The sequence below is a fragment of the Gigantopelta aegis genome, chromosome 3, assembly GCF_016097555.1.
Source record: "Gigantopelta aegis isolate Gae_Host chromosome 3, Gae_host_genome, whole genome shotgun sequence".
NCBI classification, from domain to species: domain Eukaryota; kingdom Metazoa; phylum Mollusca; class Gastropoda; order Neomphalida; family Peltospiridae; genus Gigantopelta; species Gigantopelta aegis.
The window spans coordinates 57169221-57189009 of record NC_054701.1 but is presented as its reverse complement, the minus strand read 5'-3'; the positions used below and the strand labels follow the sequence as shown (position 1 = coordinate 57189009).

At 33.0% G+C, this 19789-nt stretch overlaps 1 protein-coding gene across 4 annotated transcripts in view; it reads right to left on the bottom strand.

Annotated features, from left to right (window-relative positions):
* Positions 1-19789, bottom strand: part of LOC121368304 (serine/arginine repetitive matrix protein 2-like) — a 68394-nt gene that overhangs the window by 13513 nt on the left and 35092 nt on the right. For 3 of the 4 annotated variants that reach the window (XM_041492971.1, XM_041492973.1, XM_041492974.1), the window contains exons 4-8: positions 13447-13611; positions 12639-12710; positions 11480-11503; positions 9681-9749; positions 1694-1738 (exon numbers count right to left, since the gene is read on the bottom strand). In XM_041492971.1, the coding sequence (XP_041348905.1) occupies positions 1694-1738; positions 9681-9749; positions 11480-11503; positions 12639-12710; positions 13447-13611 (375 nt within the window). The remainder of the gene's footprint in view (positions 1-1693; positions 1739-9680; positions 9750-11479; positions 11504-12638; positions 12711-13446; positions 13612-19789) is intronic. The other variant, XM_041492972.1, reaches the window with a different exon arrangement.

The following is a 19789-nucleotide window of genomic DNA, read 5'->3' as shown; positions in this document are numbered from 1 at the left end:
CCGCCGGTTAAACCGGACCGTGGATGGTCCCGTCTAGATCCCTCGGAGGCCTTGGAAGCCACATCAACTGAAGGTTGGTGCTGACGATCTGTGGAACCCGTAGGGAGTCGTACAGGTCGTGTGGAGCAGCTACGGTCCCGGCTCCGATGCGCCGAAGAGGACTTCCCCACCGAAGATCGGTGAGCCTTGGAATCCGTGGAGCGTCTATCTGAATGAGCCGGCTTCTTAGAGGGCTGCGTAGAGACCGCAGGCCTGTCATCCGAAGTCTTAGGTATCGGTGGAGCTGAAGAAGCCGCACCCCCTGAAGAGGGGACTGGAACCGGACCTGACCCCGAACCCGCCGGTTTGGGTAAGGTCACCATTGACGCCATTGTTTCTTTCAGCATGGTCGGTAGAATTGAACGTAACACTTCCGCCACGGAGTCAGCAATCAAAGGTGAAGATTCCACCTTCTTGGTCCTCGCTGACACCACCTTCAGGTAAGCCGCGAACTCGACATCAGACAAGCCCGAACAAGGTCGCATCTTGAAGTGAGGCCACACGGAACACGACAACCTGGACATAAGTCGTGTGGGTCGCCGCCGGCAGTAAACTTCTTGCAGCATAAACACGCTCGAACTAGTCGCTGAACATTATCAGACATGATAATAGTAACCAACCAACAATAACACAAACACAAAGCTGGTAAATAAAGACACCATTTTGCAAATGGCGTCCGACACGACAACCGGCAATATAAAAAACATTTCATGTAATTAAACGCTTGGAAAGTCAAGCGACATACGCGAAAAAACATACGAAAGCTAACGAAAACAAAGGTGGAAAACATTTCACCCAAACACGAATACAAAACCAAAGGTCTTATAAAAAAGTTGACTCCAAACAGAGCCAAGCAAAAGGACGTCCAGACCCTTTAGCGAAGAGAAAAAGAAGGAAGTTACAGTCATGTGACCGGAACTAGAGAGCAGTATGCAGTAGAAGAATTTAGGCCATCCCATTGGCTTTTGGGATGTTCGGACCAGACCACTTGTGGGGGGGGGGGGGGGGGGGGGGGGGGGGGGGGGGGGGGGGGGGGGGGGGGGGAAGGTGCCCTTGTTTGAGGACAGGTAATGTCTAAAGAAATGTTGGGTCAGGTAGAGGACGTGTATCACTTTAGCAACACTCAGAGAATGTTTGTTTAACTCAAAGATACCATTTATTAACAGTAATGCGCAGTTTGACCGAACACCACCAGTTTTTTCCTAAATGCAGAGATTTGACACACCCCTCCCACATGCCTTGTACACACTAATAAAAAAAAGAAAACAAATTTCTGTAGCTCCTAAGTTCAAGGGCCATAACTCTGTCAACAATAAGTAAAATGTCATGAAAGTTAAAATTGATCTATATTACAGTATATGATAAAGCTATACACTAAATTTCAACTCAATATTTTAAAGCATTGTGAAAAAAACATCCGGAAAGCTATATGTGGGACAGACGGACAGACAGGACGACGATGAAATCTATAGTCTCCTCCGGTAGGACCAGCAGAGAACTAATAATGAAAGGGTGAAAAAATAAATATGTAACACATTTATCACCAGCATTGTGGGTAAATAAATGTCACACATTTATAAGACCAGGATTCCAGTAATGTATGACCCTGATAACAGACCATCCACAATGTGTCAGGTTACAGTATCAATCTTACCTCTTTTTACTTTTTTTGCTTTTTTTTTGTTTCTTAGATTCAGAACTGAAAAAAAAAAAATACAATGCACCAGCTGTATCATTAAAAGAAAAAAATATTTTGCTATATATGGCAGAAAAACAATTTGACACATAAATACACACACTCAAATCACTTACCATGATAGAAAAAACATCTGCAAGTAAAATGAACGTATTTTGTTAGGAAGGCCCATCAAGTCAACATATACATGTCTCTAAAGCAGTTATGTTTTGTCTAGCAGCTGTCAGTCAGATAAAGAAAAAACTAAACATATTATTTTCACATTTGAAATGATCACAAAAGGAATTTCAGTCTTTCTGTATTTTTTTATATATTTAATAACATTAAAATTAGAAGGAACATTTTAGCAGACATTATTTATAAGATATGACATTTAAAGGTTAGATATCCATGAATTGTTATGGCTAATGACACCAACAATTCTTTATCAAGAGACTGAGATTCCCTTATTTCTTCAAATTAAAGTCAAATAATATGTTGCTATAGTAACAGAATATAGGTATATGTTCAAGCATGCAACCGTGTGACGTCAAACGTTTATATGTTGTATAATCTTGTAATATATTTAAAATGTTACATACACACAGAAATCTTAAGATGTTTCCCCATAATTTAATACATATTTCATATTATATATGTTTGGTTTAAGAATATATTTTTAAAATGTTTGTAAAGAAGTTGACCTTATTTTCTGACAGCAAAAACATACAGGTTTGTTAAGACTGTAGTAATGCTGCTTTTGTATTCAAAAACGAATTCAGATTGGAAGACGACATTCCAGATGTAATAACAAAGTACAGAGCTTGTCTTAAATTGTTGATCTTTGCAGTATTCACTGTATACAGAACTGTACATTTTCACTCCAATATGTACAACAACAATCTTCTTTTAGTGTTAATTTGGAATTTCAAGTTTAGACTTCAGCTCTTAAACAAAAGTATTAGTAATTTGGACACCAGCAACTTGCTACTAAACTAATATGCAGTTTAGTACTGAAGAATGTGAAAATACTCCAACGTTCCAAGATGCAAGTTGAGGATATTGTTGTATTTTCAGAAGCTTAGCAGGTTAAAAAAGGTAGGTTACAAGGGGAAGATGCATGGCAATATGTATAATGCATTAATTCTACAATATATAAACTAACTGCAAATTCATGATGACTTGATGTGCTCAAAGCAAAAGCTTTGTTTAATTTATTAACCTATCATATTCACACAGATTTAGAGTGAAAATAATGTTCAGCTACAAGATTCTAGAACAAAACAAACTTACATTTTGTTTGTATATATAACTAATCAATTACTCCATGCATATGTTGATAAACACAAAGAAAATAATACACTCATAATATTCATTTCACTCTACAAGTAAAAACAAATTCAAACCTGGCTAATATGCACAATCTGAATACCAAAAGCAAATGTGGGTAAACTTGAGTACTTTCAGATTAACTTAAAACAAATTTTTCATTCTCTTCAGTTGTTTTGGTTTTTTATACTGAGGTTTTAATATTAATTATAACCATAACTATTATCTTCTTTTTTCAAAGCCTTGACATAATGACATATTAAAATCATATGACAAGTCATCAGATAATTTCATACTTGTAATTTATTTTGAGATATTTCTGTAGGTATATATATTATATATATATATATATATATATATATAAAAATTCAGTGAAAGTGAACATTCTACAAATAAAACCGCGTAAAGTTGTATTCAGTACACTAAAAGTCTCAACTTACACAGAAATTTCCAAAAAATTTCAAGTTTTCACAAACCATGTTAATTTATAGTCTTATAATGTTTTTGTTTTTTGTTTCTATTGATATAAATAAAAAAAATAACCATAGTATGTAAAAAGGTTACTTTATTTAAAAACACAAGGTACTTAGAATGTGCAATAAAAAATAAATTAGTAGTGAAGTCAAATCTTTCTGTGGAATATACAAGATTTAGTATATCTGTGAATGTTTTAGACTGTTGTAATATATATGAAATAAATGGGGGAATCATAAACATAATTATTTATATTTTAACAACTGAAATCAAAGAAAAAAGACAATAAATTATCTAAATGAAGAAAAAGACCTTCCCTAGAAAACTACACGTAACACACAAAAATACATTTGTTGAAATGAAAAGAAACCAAAATCCAATTAATTGAGCCATCATTACAAATTGATATTTTTACCCTTTTGTTTGGTCCATAAAGATTTTTTTTTTTTTGTTAGTATTAATAGTGAAAATGTGTACCTCATTAAAAGAGGTGAACATTTCCACTTAGTAGCCATGTTTAAACCTATAATTCTCCACCACTAATTAGCATAATTTATGATAATTTATACATATGAACAGTAGACAGAAGACAGACAAGAGAGACTTCTTTGCTTACCTGTGTTTTATTACCACTAGGAAAGGGGGCATTCAAAAAAGGAGGCATAAGATTTTGAGTTATGTTAGCATGGTTACAAAAAAAAAGAAAAAAAAAAAGGGATCACCTTAGACGGAGCCAAGCTATGCAGTTTGATTAGTATTAAGTTTTGGCAAAATCTTCACAAGCATAAATGCTACACAATCTAATTAATTAATTAAGAACATTATTATATGCATACACAACTGGTGTGTTTATGAACTAAATAAAACAGAACCATTCTGCAACTGCTAGCAAAAACTGGTAAACAACCTCTAGATTCAAAATGTGTTCAATGAGATTTGAGTTTAATACATACAAATTATATAATTATAGAGATATATATTTTTTCTTTCTTTTTATTTATGTTTTTTTTCTCTTTTTTTCATCACTCTTCAGTTTTGGGGCATGTTACAAATTGTGAATTAATCTCAAGTAGCTTGAAAACTCCAGGTTTAATATGAACCACAAATAAATATTAAGCCAAATTCCAAATCATTGCCAATACATTTTGTAGTGAAACTTAGGTATTGTTATAAAGAAAAATATATTTTTCAAAATCCTTATCCAAATAAATAACTAAATCAATCAACTATAATCATTGTTCCAAAATTCATATAACACATATAACAATGGAATCCCACTGAACGTTGTTTGAAGATGTCTGACTATGGGACCGTTACAAGTACAGTCAAAACTCTCAAAACCGGACCCTCTGTAAACCGGAATTCCCTCAAAACTGGATGTTTTTCACGGTCCCTTTTTAAATATCTGTACAGAAGAGAACCTCTCTAAACTGGATACCTCTTAAAGCCGGACTTTTTACTTGGTCACGAGGGTGTCCGGTTTAGAGGAGTTTCATTGTAGCTGTTAGTTGCAAGATGTCCTGTGACCACTTCAATCTACAGATAAACTGCACTTAGAGCACTTAGCAGGGATATCAACCACTGGAGTGATTCTCTTCATTATTTATGACTTGACTAACACACACTTCATTTCAGTGTTAGTTCTAAACTTCTATATTACTTGTGCATAATCATCTTTCACTCTTGTCATTAATAACAACAGAACGAAAAAAAAAACAATGAAAAGAAGATATAGATATATAGTCAACACGCACCCAAAACACCAATTGTAACTGTCTAGCTTGCGCGAAGTGCAGAGAGAATAATAAACAAGTTTGTGTGAGATCATTCTATATTCTATTGACATTTGTTACAGCAAAGATATAGGTAGAATACAAACATATTTACATAATTATGGTATTTACACTGTTATGTGCATGCGCATCTCTTTATACATATTAAACTGTCAATTTGAAAGAAAATACACTTGGAGTTATCCAGAATAGAGTTCTTTACATTGTACATATAAAAACATTACCTTAGGTAAAAGCCTCAAAGCTACAAAATCAGTAATGCAATGGAAAAGAGAAAATGCATGAAATATTTTAATATGGATAACGATGAAACCAAATAGCACACAAAATTTTTAATATTATGTACACAAATGGTTATATACAAATATTTAGCAACAGGCACATATAATTATATTATCTATATATATGTAAGTAGGCATGACATTAGTTATTCAATAGATCATAACTCAAAACACTTTCTTTTTTTCTTTCTTTTTTTAACATTTGATCTTCTCAAGTATATTAACTACACTTCACAGAAAACATACTACATGTATATGTAAAGTATTTAGTCCATATTTATTAATGTTTAGGGTTTTGTTTAATACCAGAATTTTGGTTCCGATCACTAATATTATAATTTTGTTTGGACGACTTTTGAATAGGAAGCCACTGCCCACATGCCATAACTCTGTCAAAATACAAACATAGTGAATGTCTAATATTGGATTCAATTATAAAATACTTGACATTACCTATGTTTAATGAAAAGACAGACATACAGGACAACCAGTCAAGAATATTTTTCTTGCCTATGTGTAGTTACATCAACTTAAAACAATTAAGCAATTAAATAATAATAATAATATATCTTAGACTACTAATTTTGGTTAGGCACAATAATGCCCCCCCCCCCCCCCCCATCCCATTTATATGCACTGATAAAACAATTTCCACTTTTGTGATGAATAATGGAGGATATACTGCTTCCATTTATTGTGATTTCAGTTCTTTTTAATACAATGTTTTTACATCAAAGCATGATGAATTTAAAAAACATAAAAATAATTCAAGGCAAAAAAAACCCCAAAGCCTTAATTTGTCTGTGTTTGTACCAAAGTTACAATGTTATATATATGAATAGCCAGTTTGGTTAAAAGGTCTAGCCTAACACATCAAACTAGAAACGGAGTAAAACAGTGTACATGTTGCTTTGATTATGTTGTGCATTAATATTTAAACATGTTCATTTTGAACTCAATAAAAAGTAAGAAATACACACACTAAAACTATACAATTACAAAATGAGGCTAGGTTGTCAAAGTTTTCCAGTACACAATTTTCATCCATGTATCGTCAACATCATAATGTTTATATGTCAAATAAAACTACACTGACAATCTTATCATTTTTTCATTAAAACATTTCTGACTGAATAATCATCATTAATTAGTCAATAAGAGCTTGTGACATATTACTTGTCTCAATAACCTTGGACTCTTCTAGCTTTATTCCAACCAGTGCCCTATGACTGGTGTATCAAATGCTGTGGTAGGAGCTGTCTTGTCTATGGGAAAATGCATATAAAAGATCACTAGCTGCTAATGGAAAAATGAAGTGGGTCTTGTCTAACACAGAGTTACCAAAATGTTTGAAATCCAATAGCCAATAATTAATTAATTAATGTGCTCTAGTGGTGCTGTTAAAAATGTGTGTGTGTGTGTGTGGGAGGGGGGGGGTGTTTCTCTGGCTATATGCCATTATGGCAGTGATTAAAATCATTTCTTTATTAAACAATATGGCAAGTTCTACACAAAAGAGATAATGAATATTAACAGTAATTGCATGTACTGGTTCTCTATTAACAAAATGAAATTATCAAAGACTGTTTCAGTGACTAAGTAGTTCCTCATGTTGTGTTCAATAAACCTAATGTCTCCATCAATCATAATTTTGGCAATAACAAAATTAACATCTGAATACTGATATTAAATGTTTCACCTTTTGTTTTGTGTTTCATATCACTTCACATCTATATTATCCAATAAATAAATTGTCATAAGAGATATCAAGTTACATGTAGATTGGTTCAGTCCATGCACTGCCATGAACATTTATAATTATAGCTGGAATCAGAGATGTGGGACATTGCGATAATAACATATTCTGTTGCATGTCTTCTTCTCTCTCTCTCTCTATTTTTTTTGGTTAGTAACAGATTAATAAACTGACATAGTATTTAAACCTGTCAGTGTTAACCAAACTAAGGACCATATGCTACTTGATAGCTTTGTCACATATAATACATGTATATATAATTTATTATTTGAATACATGTAGGTTATCAGGGTTTCTGCCAGAGGGTAAAACGGGTATGGCGCCATACCCAAATTTAACTTTTTTTAAATTGGGACTTTTTCACAAAATTAATTACTCTTATCATTATTGTATGATTTTCTTAACCGTAGCCCTAAAACTTAACCCATTTTCATTCTGGGGGAGGTCCTCCATACTCCCTATTGACATGTGGTTACATGTGGTTACAATTTCATAGCGCAATACCCAAAAATTTCTTTCTGGCAGAAACACTGGTTATCTATCTGACATTATATCTACTTTGCATATTTATGTCAGACTCAAAAGTTTACTTTTCAAATAATGAACATGGCTCAATTTAAACCACTGTACATAAAAGGTATGAATATCTTTTCTCTTTCAAATTCGATTTTTGTTTATTTCAATTCATCAGTGTATTTTAAGTGCCATCACATGGAAAAATTCTACACTATTATATGTAGTAAAGCCAAATTTTAGTGTGAAAAATAAAGCAATTAATTGCAGACTTTAAATAACAAAACAAACAATATCAATAAAGGGAATAAACTCCCTATTATAACAGTAATACACGATTACAAAACACATCTTACATGTAGAGTCGGTGACAGACTGTCACACTACTTCATAACTGTGAGTGACATGAAACTTACAAACCAGGTGTGTGGGCATAAAGTAGTTTGCATGAAAACATTCATAGAGTAATGTCAAATATGATGATTTAAAAGTGGATGGTTGCATGCAGAAACACTCAGAACAAAAAATCTTAAGAGATCTAAGTCTTAACATATTAACACAGTGCTTCTGTTATTGCAGAACATTTCAATGACACAATAAAACACACATTTAATAGAAATAAATAAAATAAAATAAAAATTTAAACAAAAATGTAAACTTAATTTTAACATAATTTATACAAGTATTACCAAAAATAATTACGTCATTTTTTTTATTTTTTTTTAAATTGTGGTTTTTCAGAAAAACAGAAGAATTGTGTCAATGCTTTTGGAGAACTGTAATTATTAAGCAAGACAAAAGCACATACAACTTCAGTCCGAACACTGAGTGCTGCAACAAACAGAACAGAAAATAAATGAAGAAATTAAAGATAAAGTGATCATTTGTGGGCTATAGAAATCAAATTCTTTCAAACATTTTTGTTTATACATTTATAACATGAAACATTATTACTTTTTTTTAATAATATATTTTTTTGACTGTAGTTTTCAATATCGTAAGTTCCAAACTAGTGTCAGATCTGTGTAAATAGATATGCCATGCATGAATCCTACCATGAAAGATGACCTTTATTTACATAATGCGGGCCGGCGTTTCGACTCACGAGATTTCATCATTACAACTGCACTGTAAACATTGTTGCAATTCATTTAGTAGAAAACTGGACCAAAGGATATCAACTGGAGTCTAAAATATGATGATCCCAGATTTTACCAGATAGATTTTGTGTGGATGTTATGATGGTTTAATGCTTTTTAATCGATGCAAATTAGTGCAGCCAGCTGATATCTACTACGAAACACAACATGTTTACTAGTGTCTTGAAATACCAATCATCAGGTATAATATCGTGTTAGTCCATATTAGGGATGTCCATTACCATTATTATTCATCTAATAGTTATTACATTGCTGATTTAACAGTCATATTAAATAAAATGCCAGTGTCTGTAGATTAATTGAATGGTCCAACAATAACTTTGCACACAAAAGTGGTTCAACTTTAAACAAATAAATCAATCAAATCAAGAATTCAATTTACTATGCCCTTTACAACAAATTAACAAAACTAAAAACCAAAACATATTTAAACAACTTACTACATATATGGCCAAGTATAAAAGAAACATCAAGTGCTAAGGAAACAGTGAACTTAAAAAACAAGACGGAAAAGAAATATTAAACTTTTGTCAACAGTTAACACCGTCAGTGAAGTTTTCTTTTTGCTCTTATAGAATAATATAATTATATAAACTGTACATAGGATTTTATTCCCATTTTATTAAGTAATTATTAAGGAAGAACTGAATCTATGCCTACCGATCATGCTTATGTTTTTTCGATTTCTTCTTCTTTTTTTCTGGTCTTTCTGGAGAACTGCTATCATCGCTGTGAAGTGGAAACGAAATAACATATAGGCAAAAACACTTTGGGCCAATTTATCGCATGTGAACTGGTTTACATTTTAATACAATGTTGTTAAATCTTTCATATATTGAAACAAAACTATTTTGTAACTAGTTTCAGTTTCCACATTTATCGCAAACAATTTCAAACTGACCAAACTCACAGCCCCCAAAAGCAGTTTGCTGGTTTGCATTTTCAAATTCAACAGTTGTGATCCAAGAATCCAATTCAGTTTTTATTTAACAGACACCATTCAATGTTTATTATTCCCAGCTCAGTTTGACCCTGTCAACGTTGGGAAACATCAATTTCATGGCCGTACAATGAAGTTATATTAGATATGTACATATATATATTAAATAATATTTCACATACACACATAAATAGTAATTTACTATATGAATATAATTGTATTCTTCTGTATGATTTTGGGATTAATTCCCAAAAGGGTTAGTCAGTTCAGTTAAATCTATCACCAACCTCTATAAAAATAAAATGTTTTACAGAAAATATATTTGAGTACAATGGGGTGTGCACATTTTTACAAAAAAAAAATGCTTTCTGAGACTACTGCTAAAGCAATACATGTTCCCTATCAGGCCCAACAAATTATCATATTTTCTAAGTTTGAAGGCCATAACTCTGTCAAAAATGAATAAATCACCATTAAAGTAAAATCTGATCTGTAACAGTATGTGATAAAGCTATGCACAAACTTTCAGCTCAATAATTTGAGGAATTGCGCAAACAACATCTGGAAAACAAATGTTCATATCTCATAAGTTCAAGGGCCATAACTCTGCCACAAATGGGTAAATTGCCATGAAAGACAATAATGATCTGTAACAGTATATTGTAAATCTATATACAAAATTTCAGCTCAATATCTCGAGGCATTGTGAAAAATAACACTCCAGAAAACTATATGAGGAAAGATAGACAGAAAGACATTCAGAGGACGGAGATGAAACCTATAGTTGTCTCTGGATGGACCGGTAAGGGACTGAAAACCACCTCTAGCAGTCATCTGAAATAATCTTATTTCTTTGTTTATTTCAGTAAATATTACCAACAAATATTATAGATGTCATTGTTCTAATTTCAAAACTGTCATTTACTGACAAAATGCAAACCACTGAACCAGAATGAAACCCATTTAAATCAATTTACTTTTAACGATTATGAGAAGTTTTAACTGTGCTAAATCTGAGAAAACCAGCCTAAATGTTAAAGTGTCCTGTCATAATATATCAAAATGTTATCTGTATTATTTACAAACATGCAGTTCAACAGTTCATTTCAATCACAATGGTATTTAGTCCTGCTAAATATATATATCGGAAAGCTCCAGAACAGAAGAAACATATCATTTCTTCTGCACAATAAAATATTGTCCAACCAAATGAAAACTCCAAAAAGAAAACCGAATGAGATAAATTAAAACAAGAAGCAGTCCTTAACACTATGATCATATAAACAGTCTCCAATGTGTACTGATGAGAAGAAATAGAACTGAGATGGAGAATTATTGAAATGTGTAACCCTGTTCAGAAAATGTTAAATGACAGCCAGCAAGCACAGTCTCATTTGAATGACTCATGAGATAGTGAGATGCATTAGGAGACAAAATATCCCTCTCCAATTCCAGAATACATTAAAATTATTCCACAGCTCCAGAATGTAATTAAATTTACTATACAACATGATCTTACCGATGCTCCGTCTTATGTTTTTTGCTTGCAAAAAGAAAAGAAAAAAAATAGAGAAAATATAAGATGTCTATAAATAGCAAACTGGAGTACACTACTTTAAAAAAAATCATGAATGTTATCTCACTAAAAAACCCAACATACTTGTATTTGATATTTTATGTTTATATTAATATCAAGAGTCATGAAAAGAAATACCTTAATTAAAGAAAGATTTTTTAACTTAACAACACACTTACTGTATTTTTATTTAATGTTATATGTCTTGGACATGTTGACAAAGACGAGAGAGGAAAGCCAATGCCACCACTCTATCGGTTACCCTTTTTAATTAGTAGCTTTTGGGGATCTTTTATATGCATCATCCCACAAACAGGACAGTGTTTACCACATCAGTTATGGTGCATTGGCCTGAATGAGCAATTTGACCAATGGGCTTAGTAATGGAGATCACCTGAAATGCGATCCCACCCCTACAATTAAGGACAGAGTATTTAATAAAAAGTAATAGATTAGTTGACTGGGAACAAAATTAATTGACTATGAAACGTTGATTGGCTGCTAATGTCGAACCTGGTTTCTGTCAGCATGGCTTGTATATAATATTGAAGAAGTTTGTAATCTCAAGGATTTTTATTCGGTGCGACAACCAGTCTAGCTGTTATTCTGAATTCTTAATGTAATTGTAAGCTTGTTATTATTAAAGACTAGACATGACTTCAACTTATCTTTTAAACAAAATCCTAATAATAATTATTTATGTTACTGAACTAACTATAGACAAAAACTGATAATGGAGGAGTTTAATACTATTAATTAAGCCATACTTGTAATGGTGGCTTCTCTGAATTTCTTTCTTGGCTGAAACCACAATTTAGTGTAGTTCATCTTTTCTCAAGATGAAACAGTGTGAAACTTTAAGGTATATTGATTTTTATATGACAGTGGGTAAAAATGTGTATGCCAAGTTTGAATAAAAGCTGTTTAATCATTCTTTATATATCATGAAAATATCTTTGCCAGTCAGAGACAATTACTGTTACAATCAGTTTAGATTTTAAATAATATCAAACTTAAAACCACATGGTTAAGTGCTTTGGTTTTTATGTTCAGAATTAGTTTTTCTAATACTAAAGAATGTTCTTTAAAAATGTCCTAATACCGTGATTTCTTTTTCTTTCGTTTTGCTGGTGGTGACGGATCCTCTTCAGATTCAGAACTCTCTTGAAGATATCTATGGGGATTAATGAAATATTTGTAATTTTGACACTAAGTAGAACAACATTTAGAAAAACATTTTTAATCAAATCCATTTGTGGTTTAAACTCAAGCATTTAGGGTAATCACCTACACATAGATCCTACTTACATATTCCTAAGACATCTCTTGCTGTTTAGTTTGAAGTACATGTATATGCTTTATAAAAGAATTTCAGAATACAAGTATAAACCAGTAACTGTATGTACAATATAAGCTAAATGGAAGATTTTCGAGCTCCTGTTATTGTGTAAGTGTCCAGAACAGGTAAAATCAGTAATAATAGCTGATGTTTAATATAACAGAGAAAAATAAAACAAAAAGCAACTGATGTATTGCACATGAAATTAAAAAAAATATATATATATATTTATTTTTTTGCTGTTCTTTTAATCTGCTTAGTACTTTGTGTATGTACCAAATTATTTTAGAAGGAAGTAAATGTTTTATTTAACGACACACTCAACACATTTTACTTACGGTTATATGGCGTCAGTAAATTATTTTAGAAGTTGAAATGTTAATGCTGATTTTACCATGTCAGATTAAAAAATTCTGTTTTACCATCTCTGCTACACATTGCCGGTAAAATTCAGATTACAACAGTAAAGCCAGTACTATAAGATTCACAAATAATCAAACACAACATAGTTATCATAATCTTCTACTTTTGTTCACCACTCTAGTTACTAAACACTGTCAAGTAAACTGACTGATATTTTTTCTGAGCCATTGCCAAAGCTTTGGCCTGTTCCTCTTTGGCTTTTCTGGCTGGGTCGAATGCACTGCCCTCGACATAGTCCCCCAGACCAAAAGCTTCCCGTAACCGTGCATTCTTCTCCTGGTTCGCTTGAGCAAGCTGGTGTGTTTCTTTAGCACTGAAAATACATGGATACCAAATAATAAATACTGTAAGGGCTTCTAGATTATGGTAGCCCCACTACCATTGCTATGTTGGGCTAGTAAATAACTACTCTTGCCTTGCCCGATGGCTAGTGAAAAAAAAGGGATGTCAAATGCTGTATTTAAGTCTATTTTGTAAATATGAATATCCTGCCCCCCCCCCCCCCCCCCTCACTTTTTCAAATCTTTAGGCAACATATCAGATTAATCCTATTAGTATTTTCTTAAAGAAGGGCTAGTAAATTTTTAATCATGGCTATTAAATGTTTCAAATCACTGATCCGATGGCTAGTGAATTGTTAAAACAATTATAGAAGTCCTGACTGTAAATAAAGCTGGTATATTTCTTTAGCTCTGAGAACACATGAATAATATTACTATATATTTTGTATTTCTTTAAACGCTAAAAATACAAGGAAAACCATAAATAAATATTGGGTGAAAAAAGCTTATGTTTCTTTAGCACTGAAAATACATCCATGGATAATAATATTAATAAATAGTGTGTGAATAAAGCTAGGGTATTTCTTAAGTGCTGAAAATACAAGGATACTACAGTGACGTTCCAAATGTTGTTGTTTTTTAAGGCTCATTATGCGATGTTAGTATTTTTCATTTTTTGTGACACTTTTGGATTCCTGTTTACGTTAAAACTGTTTTTAACATATGTAAAATTATAGCCAATCCAATAGTATGTCTACATATATTCCTTTAGAGATAAAATAGCAGCAGAAAATTTAGCCATTCCAAGCGGTCCGAGCACATTTCTTTAAAACTGTTGCAATATAACGTTGTTTACTGGTTTGCTGCGCATCAAGTATCTAAAAATCAGTCTAAAACATTTGTCGGAATACCAGTAGTATGGCTGCATGAATAAACTTCCTGTAATCGTGAAGTTTGCAAGTTTTAATTTCTGAACGTTTACAGGTCATGACGTAACCGATTTGCAGTTCGCGTAAATTTAATTTTGCGTAACCGACATGCGAACAGAATGGCGGTTCGCGTGAAATATTGTGCCCTGTACTCCAAGTTGTTTTTGACTATAGTATGTTATAATACTAGAATACTTCTATACTAACCAATCTACACTGTTTCAAAACCCTTGCTATTAAAATACTACTAAAATACTGTCGGAAATAGAATTAAAATGATTTTCGTCAATTATTTCTTACATATTAAACAGACTAGTAAATATTTTGTAAATATCTATTTAATGATAGTCTACCTAATTTAGCATTTACTTGTTTTTACTGTTTTTACATTTACTGATGTACAAGGTGGTGTTTACTCTTGAAATTAAAAGAAAGATATCAGTAAACAGGTGATTTGTGCACTTTACTGGAACAGACTATAACAATTTTGGTCAACATGTGTCTGTTTTATTGCTGTTATAATATGTGAGGGACCATTTCTGGTGACGGTTTACCCCTATCCCTCTCCAAAACAAAATATTTGTAGACATTAATAAGTAACTTTTGAGCAAAACTGTCAAGAACCATTCTGAGTTTGTGATTTATTATACTGGTATTAAAGGTGCTATCTCAAAGTCGCATAATGACAGCTATTGCAAATCATGTTTTTATTAAATTTTGCTTTAACATTTAAGGACTACACCTATAACTATATGCCCATAAATGATTATAGGAAATAATTTTATCTACCAGTAGAAAATACATTTTTATTGGAGAATCTTTATCAAACAGAATCTGCTCACATATAACTTCAAATATAGCACTTTATGTGGTTGCAAGATTGTGTAAATTTCTAATGTAATTATATTGAATTTATATTCATTAAATATGCTGATCATAATTAATAATTTATGCTGCAATTCAAAATAATCAGTTAACTTGCAGTTTTAAATTAAAAGTTTGTTTAAGGATAATAAAATTGACACATATTTTATAGTCTGTTCCAATAAAGGTCACAAAATCTACTGTTTACCGAAATCTTTATTTCAATTTCAAGAGTAAACACCACCTTGTACATCAATGAGAGCCCAAACAAGTAAATGCTAAATTAGGTAGACTATCATTAAATAGGTATTTACAAAATATTTACATGTCAGGTTAATATGAAAGAAATAATTGACGAAAATAATTTTTATTCTATTTCCGACAATACTTTAATAAGTTAGAGTACTACATGTATATACACAAACTACACCTACAAAAAGACTTGGTAGTAACCGATAGGTATTCCGAAGGAATCTGAAGAAATGTATCCTCCTAGTTTATCACATGACTTCTCCTCGTGCTTAAATTGACACGCATTCTCCACCGACACATCAGCACTTGAGTTTGCCTTTTCCCAGAAATAATCAAAGATGTGTTTTTGTTTCGAGAACTGCTCGTTCCCCCGTGGGCTCCGGTACTTACACGGGTTGTCATGGTTCACGCAGCATGATGCACACACCTGAGTAATTTCGTCAATACGACGCAAGATCAGCTTTCCCTGACAAGGAGCGGGCAGAATTCCACTAGTTATACTTTCACTCTTCATTTCACTGTTAGAAATGCACTAGTTATACTTTCACTCTTCATTTCACTGTTAGAAATGCACTGCCAAACAGCAAACTTGTTCAGAACTATCGGTACATGTAACTATGATGTTACCGGATTTCTTTTTTAACTTAAAACTTTTGTTCGTATCTAAAATCATATTTTATGTACGACACATTTCAGATCCAACACTGAATATTAAATATTTTTAAAACAAATCTGCTAAACTGTTTCCTTAACCATTGGAACAGATGAACATCACAGAATATTAGATTAAAATACCACTTAATGTAAGATATATGTAGAGGTAATTAACTTCTTCGTGGCATAAAAAGTGCTAAGTACATGTATCATTGTTTCAATGTATATGCACAATAATTAATTAACTCCAATAGTTTGAACTTCTGAAATACAGAACTAACAGCACTTGTCATGCAGGTAAGAATCACGTCACACAAGTACTCCACGCTATATGTACTGGAACACAAGAATATCACAGAATACTACACTAAAAAACCCTCACTTAATGCAGGATGCAAGTACAGGTACATTTGTAATTAACACCTTTATGGCATAAAAACACTTCACAACTTATTAACAGTGCTAAGTACATGTATCATTGTTTCAATGTAACATGCACCATAGCTATTTAACTCCAAAAGTTTGAACTTGTGAAACACAGAACTAACAGCACTCGTCATGCAGGTAAGAGTCATTTCACACAGGCACTCCACACTATGGGGTGACCAGCATCGACTTTGGATTCAGCGGACATCACCGCACGTCTCTAAGACTTAAGGCTCTCAAAGTGCCGAGTATCAATAATCTTGTGTAAATCCATTACTGACAGCAACGAAGGCCAATCAAGCCAAGACTCTCTCCCCTTCACATCTCACAACACAGACTAAGTTCACAAATGCATTACCCGTCTATCAAACGGACGTGTCAAACATAATTATATCTAATGCAAATGCCAGAGCTATAACGGTATCCACAGCTAATAAAATAATTCACACCAAAAGGGTAATTGAAAAAACAGCACATGTTTCTCATGTTTTTATCATGAACGCACAACTCACAGACCCGAGACATCAAACGCTGATTAGTTTTATGTTAATAAGCATGGATGTAGTTCATGCTATTGGAATTATATGTACAGTATATCTACATGCATGTATTGTAATATATAATGGCATCTAGAGACTAGTAAAGCTAATATGTTGATCTCTAGCTATCATTATACCAATTAATAATACATACTGATAATGATACCAACAGTTAAACAGGTTTTAAGCAGCTAACGCTAGCAGTGAGCACGTAAATGATTCAACTCAGAGGTAAAAGTATATATGTAGTCTAGAATGAATGAATGAATGTATGTTTAATGGCACCCTAGCATAAAAAAATACATTTTCTATTGATGTAGTCTAGAGTGCGTGCTTGAGGTGTAATGGATCAAAGAATCAATTCACGTCAGTATATAGACTTAGCAGCACTTTTCTCCATGCCAAACAGTACTGTATTACATCTACAACACATGTACAAGTAGTAATATTTCCAACACTGCTGTTATGTACTATGCCAGAGTTCGACAAATCCGCAAGCCCGACGCCATGGCTAGTGGTTTTTAAGTTCGGGCTAGTGAGAAACGCAAGTTACCCACCCCCTCTCCTTATCGCTCAATCGTGTTTTTGTTTTGTTTTTCTTTCTTTTTCTCTCGGCTGAAATTTTGTTTAATAAATTTGATTGTGACGTTTGTCATAGAATAATATCAACAACGCCATCAGTATATAATAATAATACACTTGAACTAGGTCTGCAAACTGCAGTAACATGCTATCTCTACATCATCACAGTTACAGCATGCATTGTTTACTTTTCCCTTTCAAGTTTCTGGCACAGGAAATAAGTCTAATGACATGCATGTTTTGACTGGTTGGACACGTCACGTGGTAGTTAATCTCGCACATAATTATGTTTTAGGCTAAGAACTTGGAAGTCACCAATCGCCACAAGTTAATTTCAATCAAGTAAACCCCAGTCATGCTTTGAATTTCAGTGTTTGTTTTATTTACCTATTGTTTTCTAATTTAACACTTCGCTTACATATGGTTATCAGCAACAAGGAAAACAATTTACTTTAATGGTAACCACACATGCAATGACTCAGCTTGGTCTATTACGTTTGGATAATGCCTCACAGATGCCGACACAAGATAATACCTTTTTGGTTCATCAATTAACAATGGATTAGATGTCGCCGTTCTATTCTTTTGATATCGGTCTGACATGGGATAATGCTCTGTATTTGAGCAATTGGCAGTATCATTCCTGGCGACATGAATAGTAGGCCCTAAATGTATAACCCACTACCAAATACACTGAACCATATATTACTGTGTGTCACGCTGTCGTACCCTCATTTAAATTTAATTATTTTGATAGTGGGTTTAGATACCAACCATAAGTTAAATCAATTATTTTTCCCTGGGGGAGGGCAAAAGCGAAAACGGGACAATGACAATGGATCACACTTGACAAAAGACCAAACGTACAACACGACAAAACTGAAAGTTACAACATAATTTAAGTGTTTGTTTTATTTTACTGTTATACTCATAAATGTGTAATCTTACAAAAATTAGATAAAAATCCAGTTATAATTGATTAAGAATTTGGGCTAGTGCTTTATCTTGGTCTTTATCACTGTGGCTAGTGACTGTTCAAAATATTTGTCATACTCTGACTATGCTATTCTTGTCTATGTGAAAGTATTTATCATTAATCCATATTTGTGATGTCACACTATTGTTCTAGGTGTAGATTATTTTTCAAGAATTTACACCTGTGAAACAATGCAATTTGAACTTTTTATGCGTTCAGGTCAGATATTCGAACCCACTACTGACAGAACTTATTTGTTGTAAACAAGTATAACGCTTTAGCCCACGAGGCCAAACATCTGCATCAATGGATTCTGGTGGGCGAAGATTGTCAGAAATGAAATCGAAAATCAGAGGTTACATGTGCATTTAGTAAGTGCATCACACTTAATGCCACTACCCACTGCTGAAGATTTTGTGACCGAATCGTTCAGGCTAGGTCCGAAAGGATCCTATGGTTTTGGGTTATTAGTTTTGTAAATAACCTTTGCCATTTAAGCAATATTTTCATCAAAAAGGGGTAAAATAATAGTTAATTTAGCAGTCACATAATTTGTTTTAATGAATAATGGATTACGTTGAAGAATGCCCCTACAGGGCTCATGAACTGTTTTTCATGAATCTACACCCCACTCATACATTCTCCATTATCTAAATGTTGAGGACTGATAGAAGACAATATCACATGTACATATAGTGATTGTGACTATTTTCTCTAGACCAAGGAAGGAAGGAAATGTTTTATTTAACAATGCACTCAACACATTTTATTAATGGTTATATGGTGTCGGACATATGGTTAAGGACCACATAGATATTGAGAGAGGAAACCAGCTGTTGCCACTTCATGAGCTACTCTTTTCGATTAGCAGCAAGGAATCTTTTATATGCACCATCCCACAGACAAGGCAGTACATACCACAGCTTTTAATATACCAGTCGTGGTGCACTGGCTGGAACGAGAAATAGTCCAATGGGCCCACCGATGG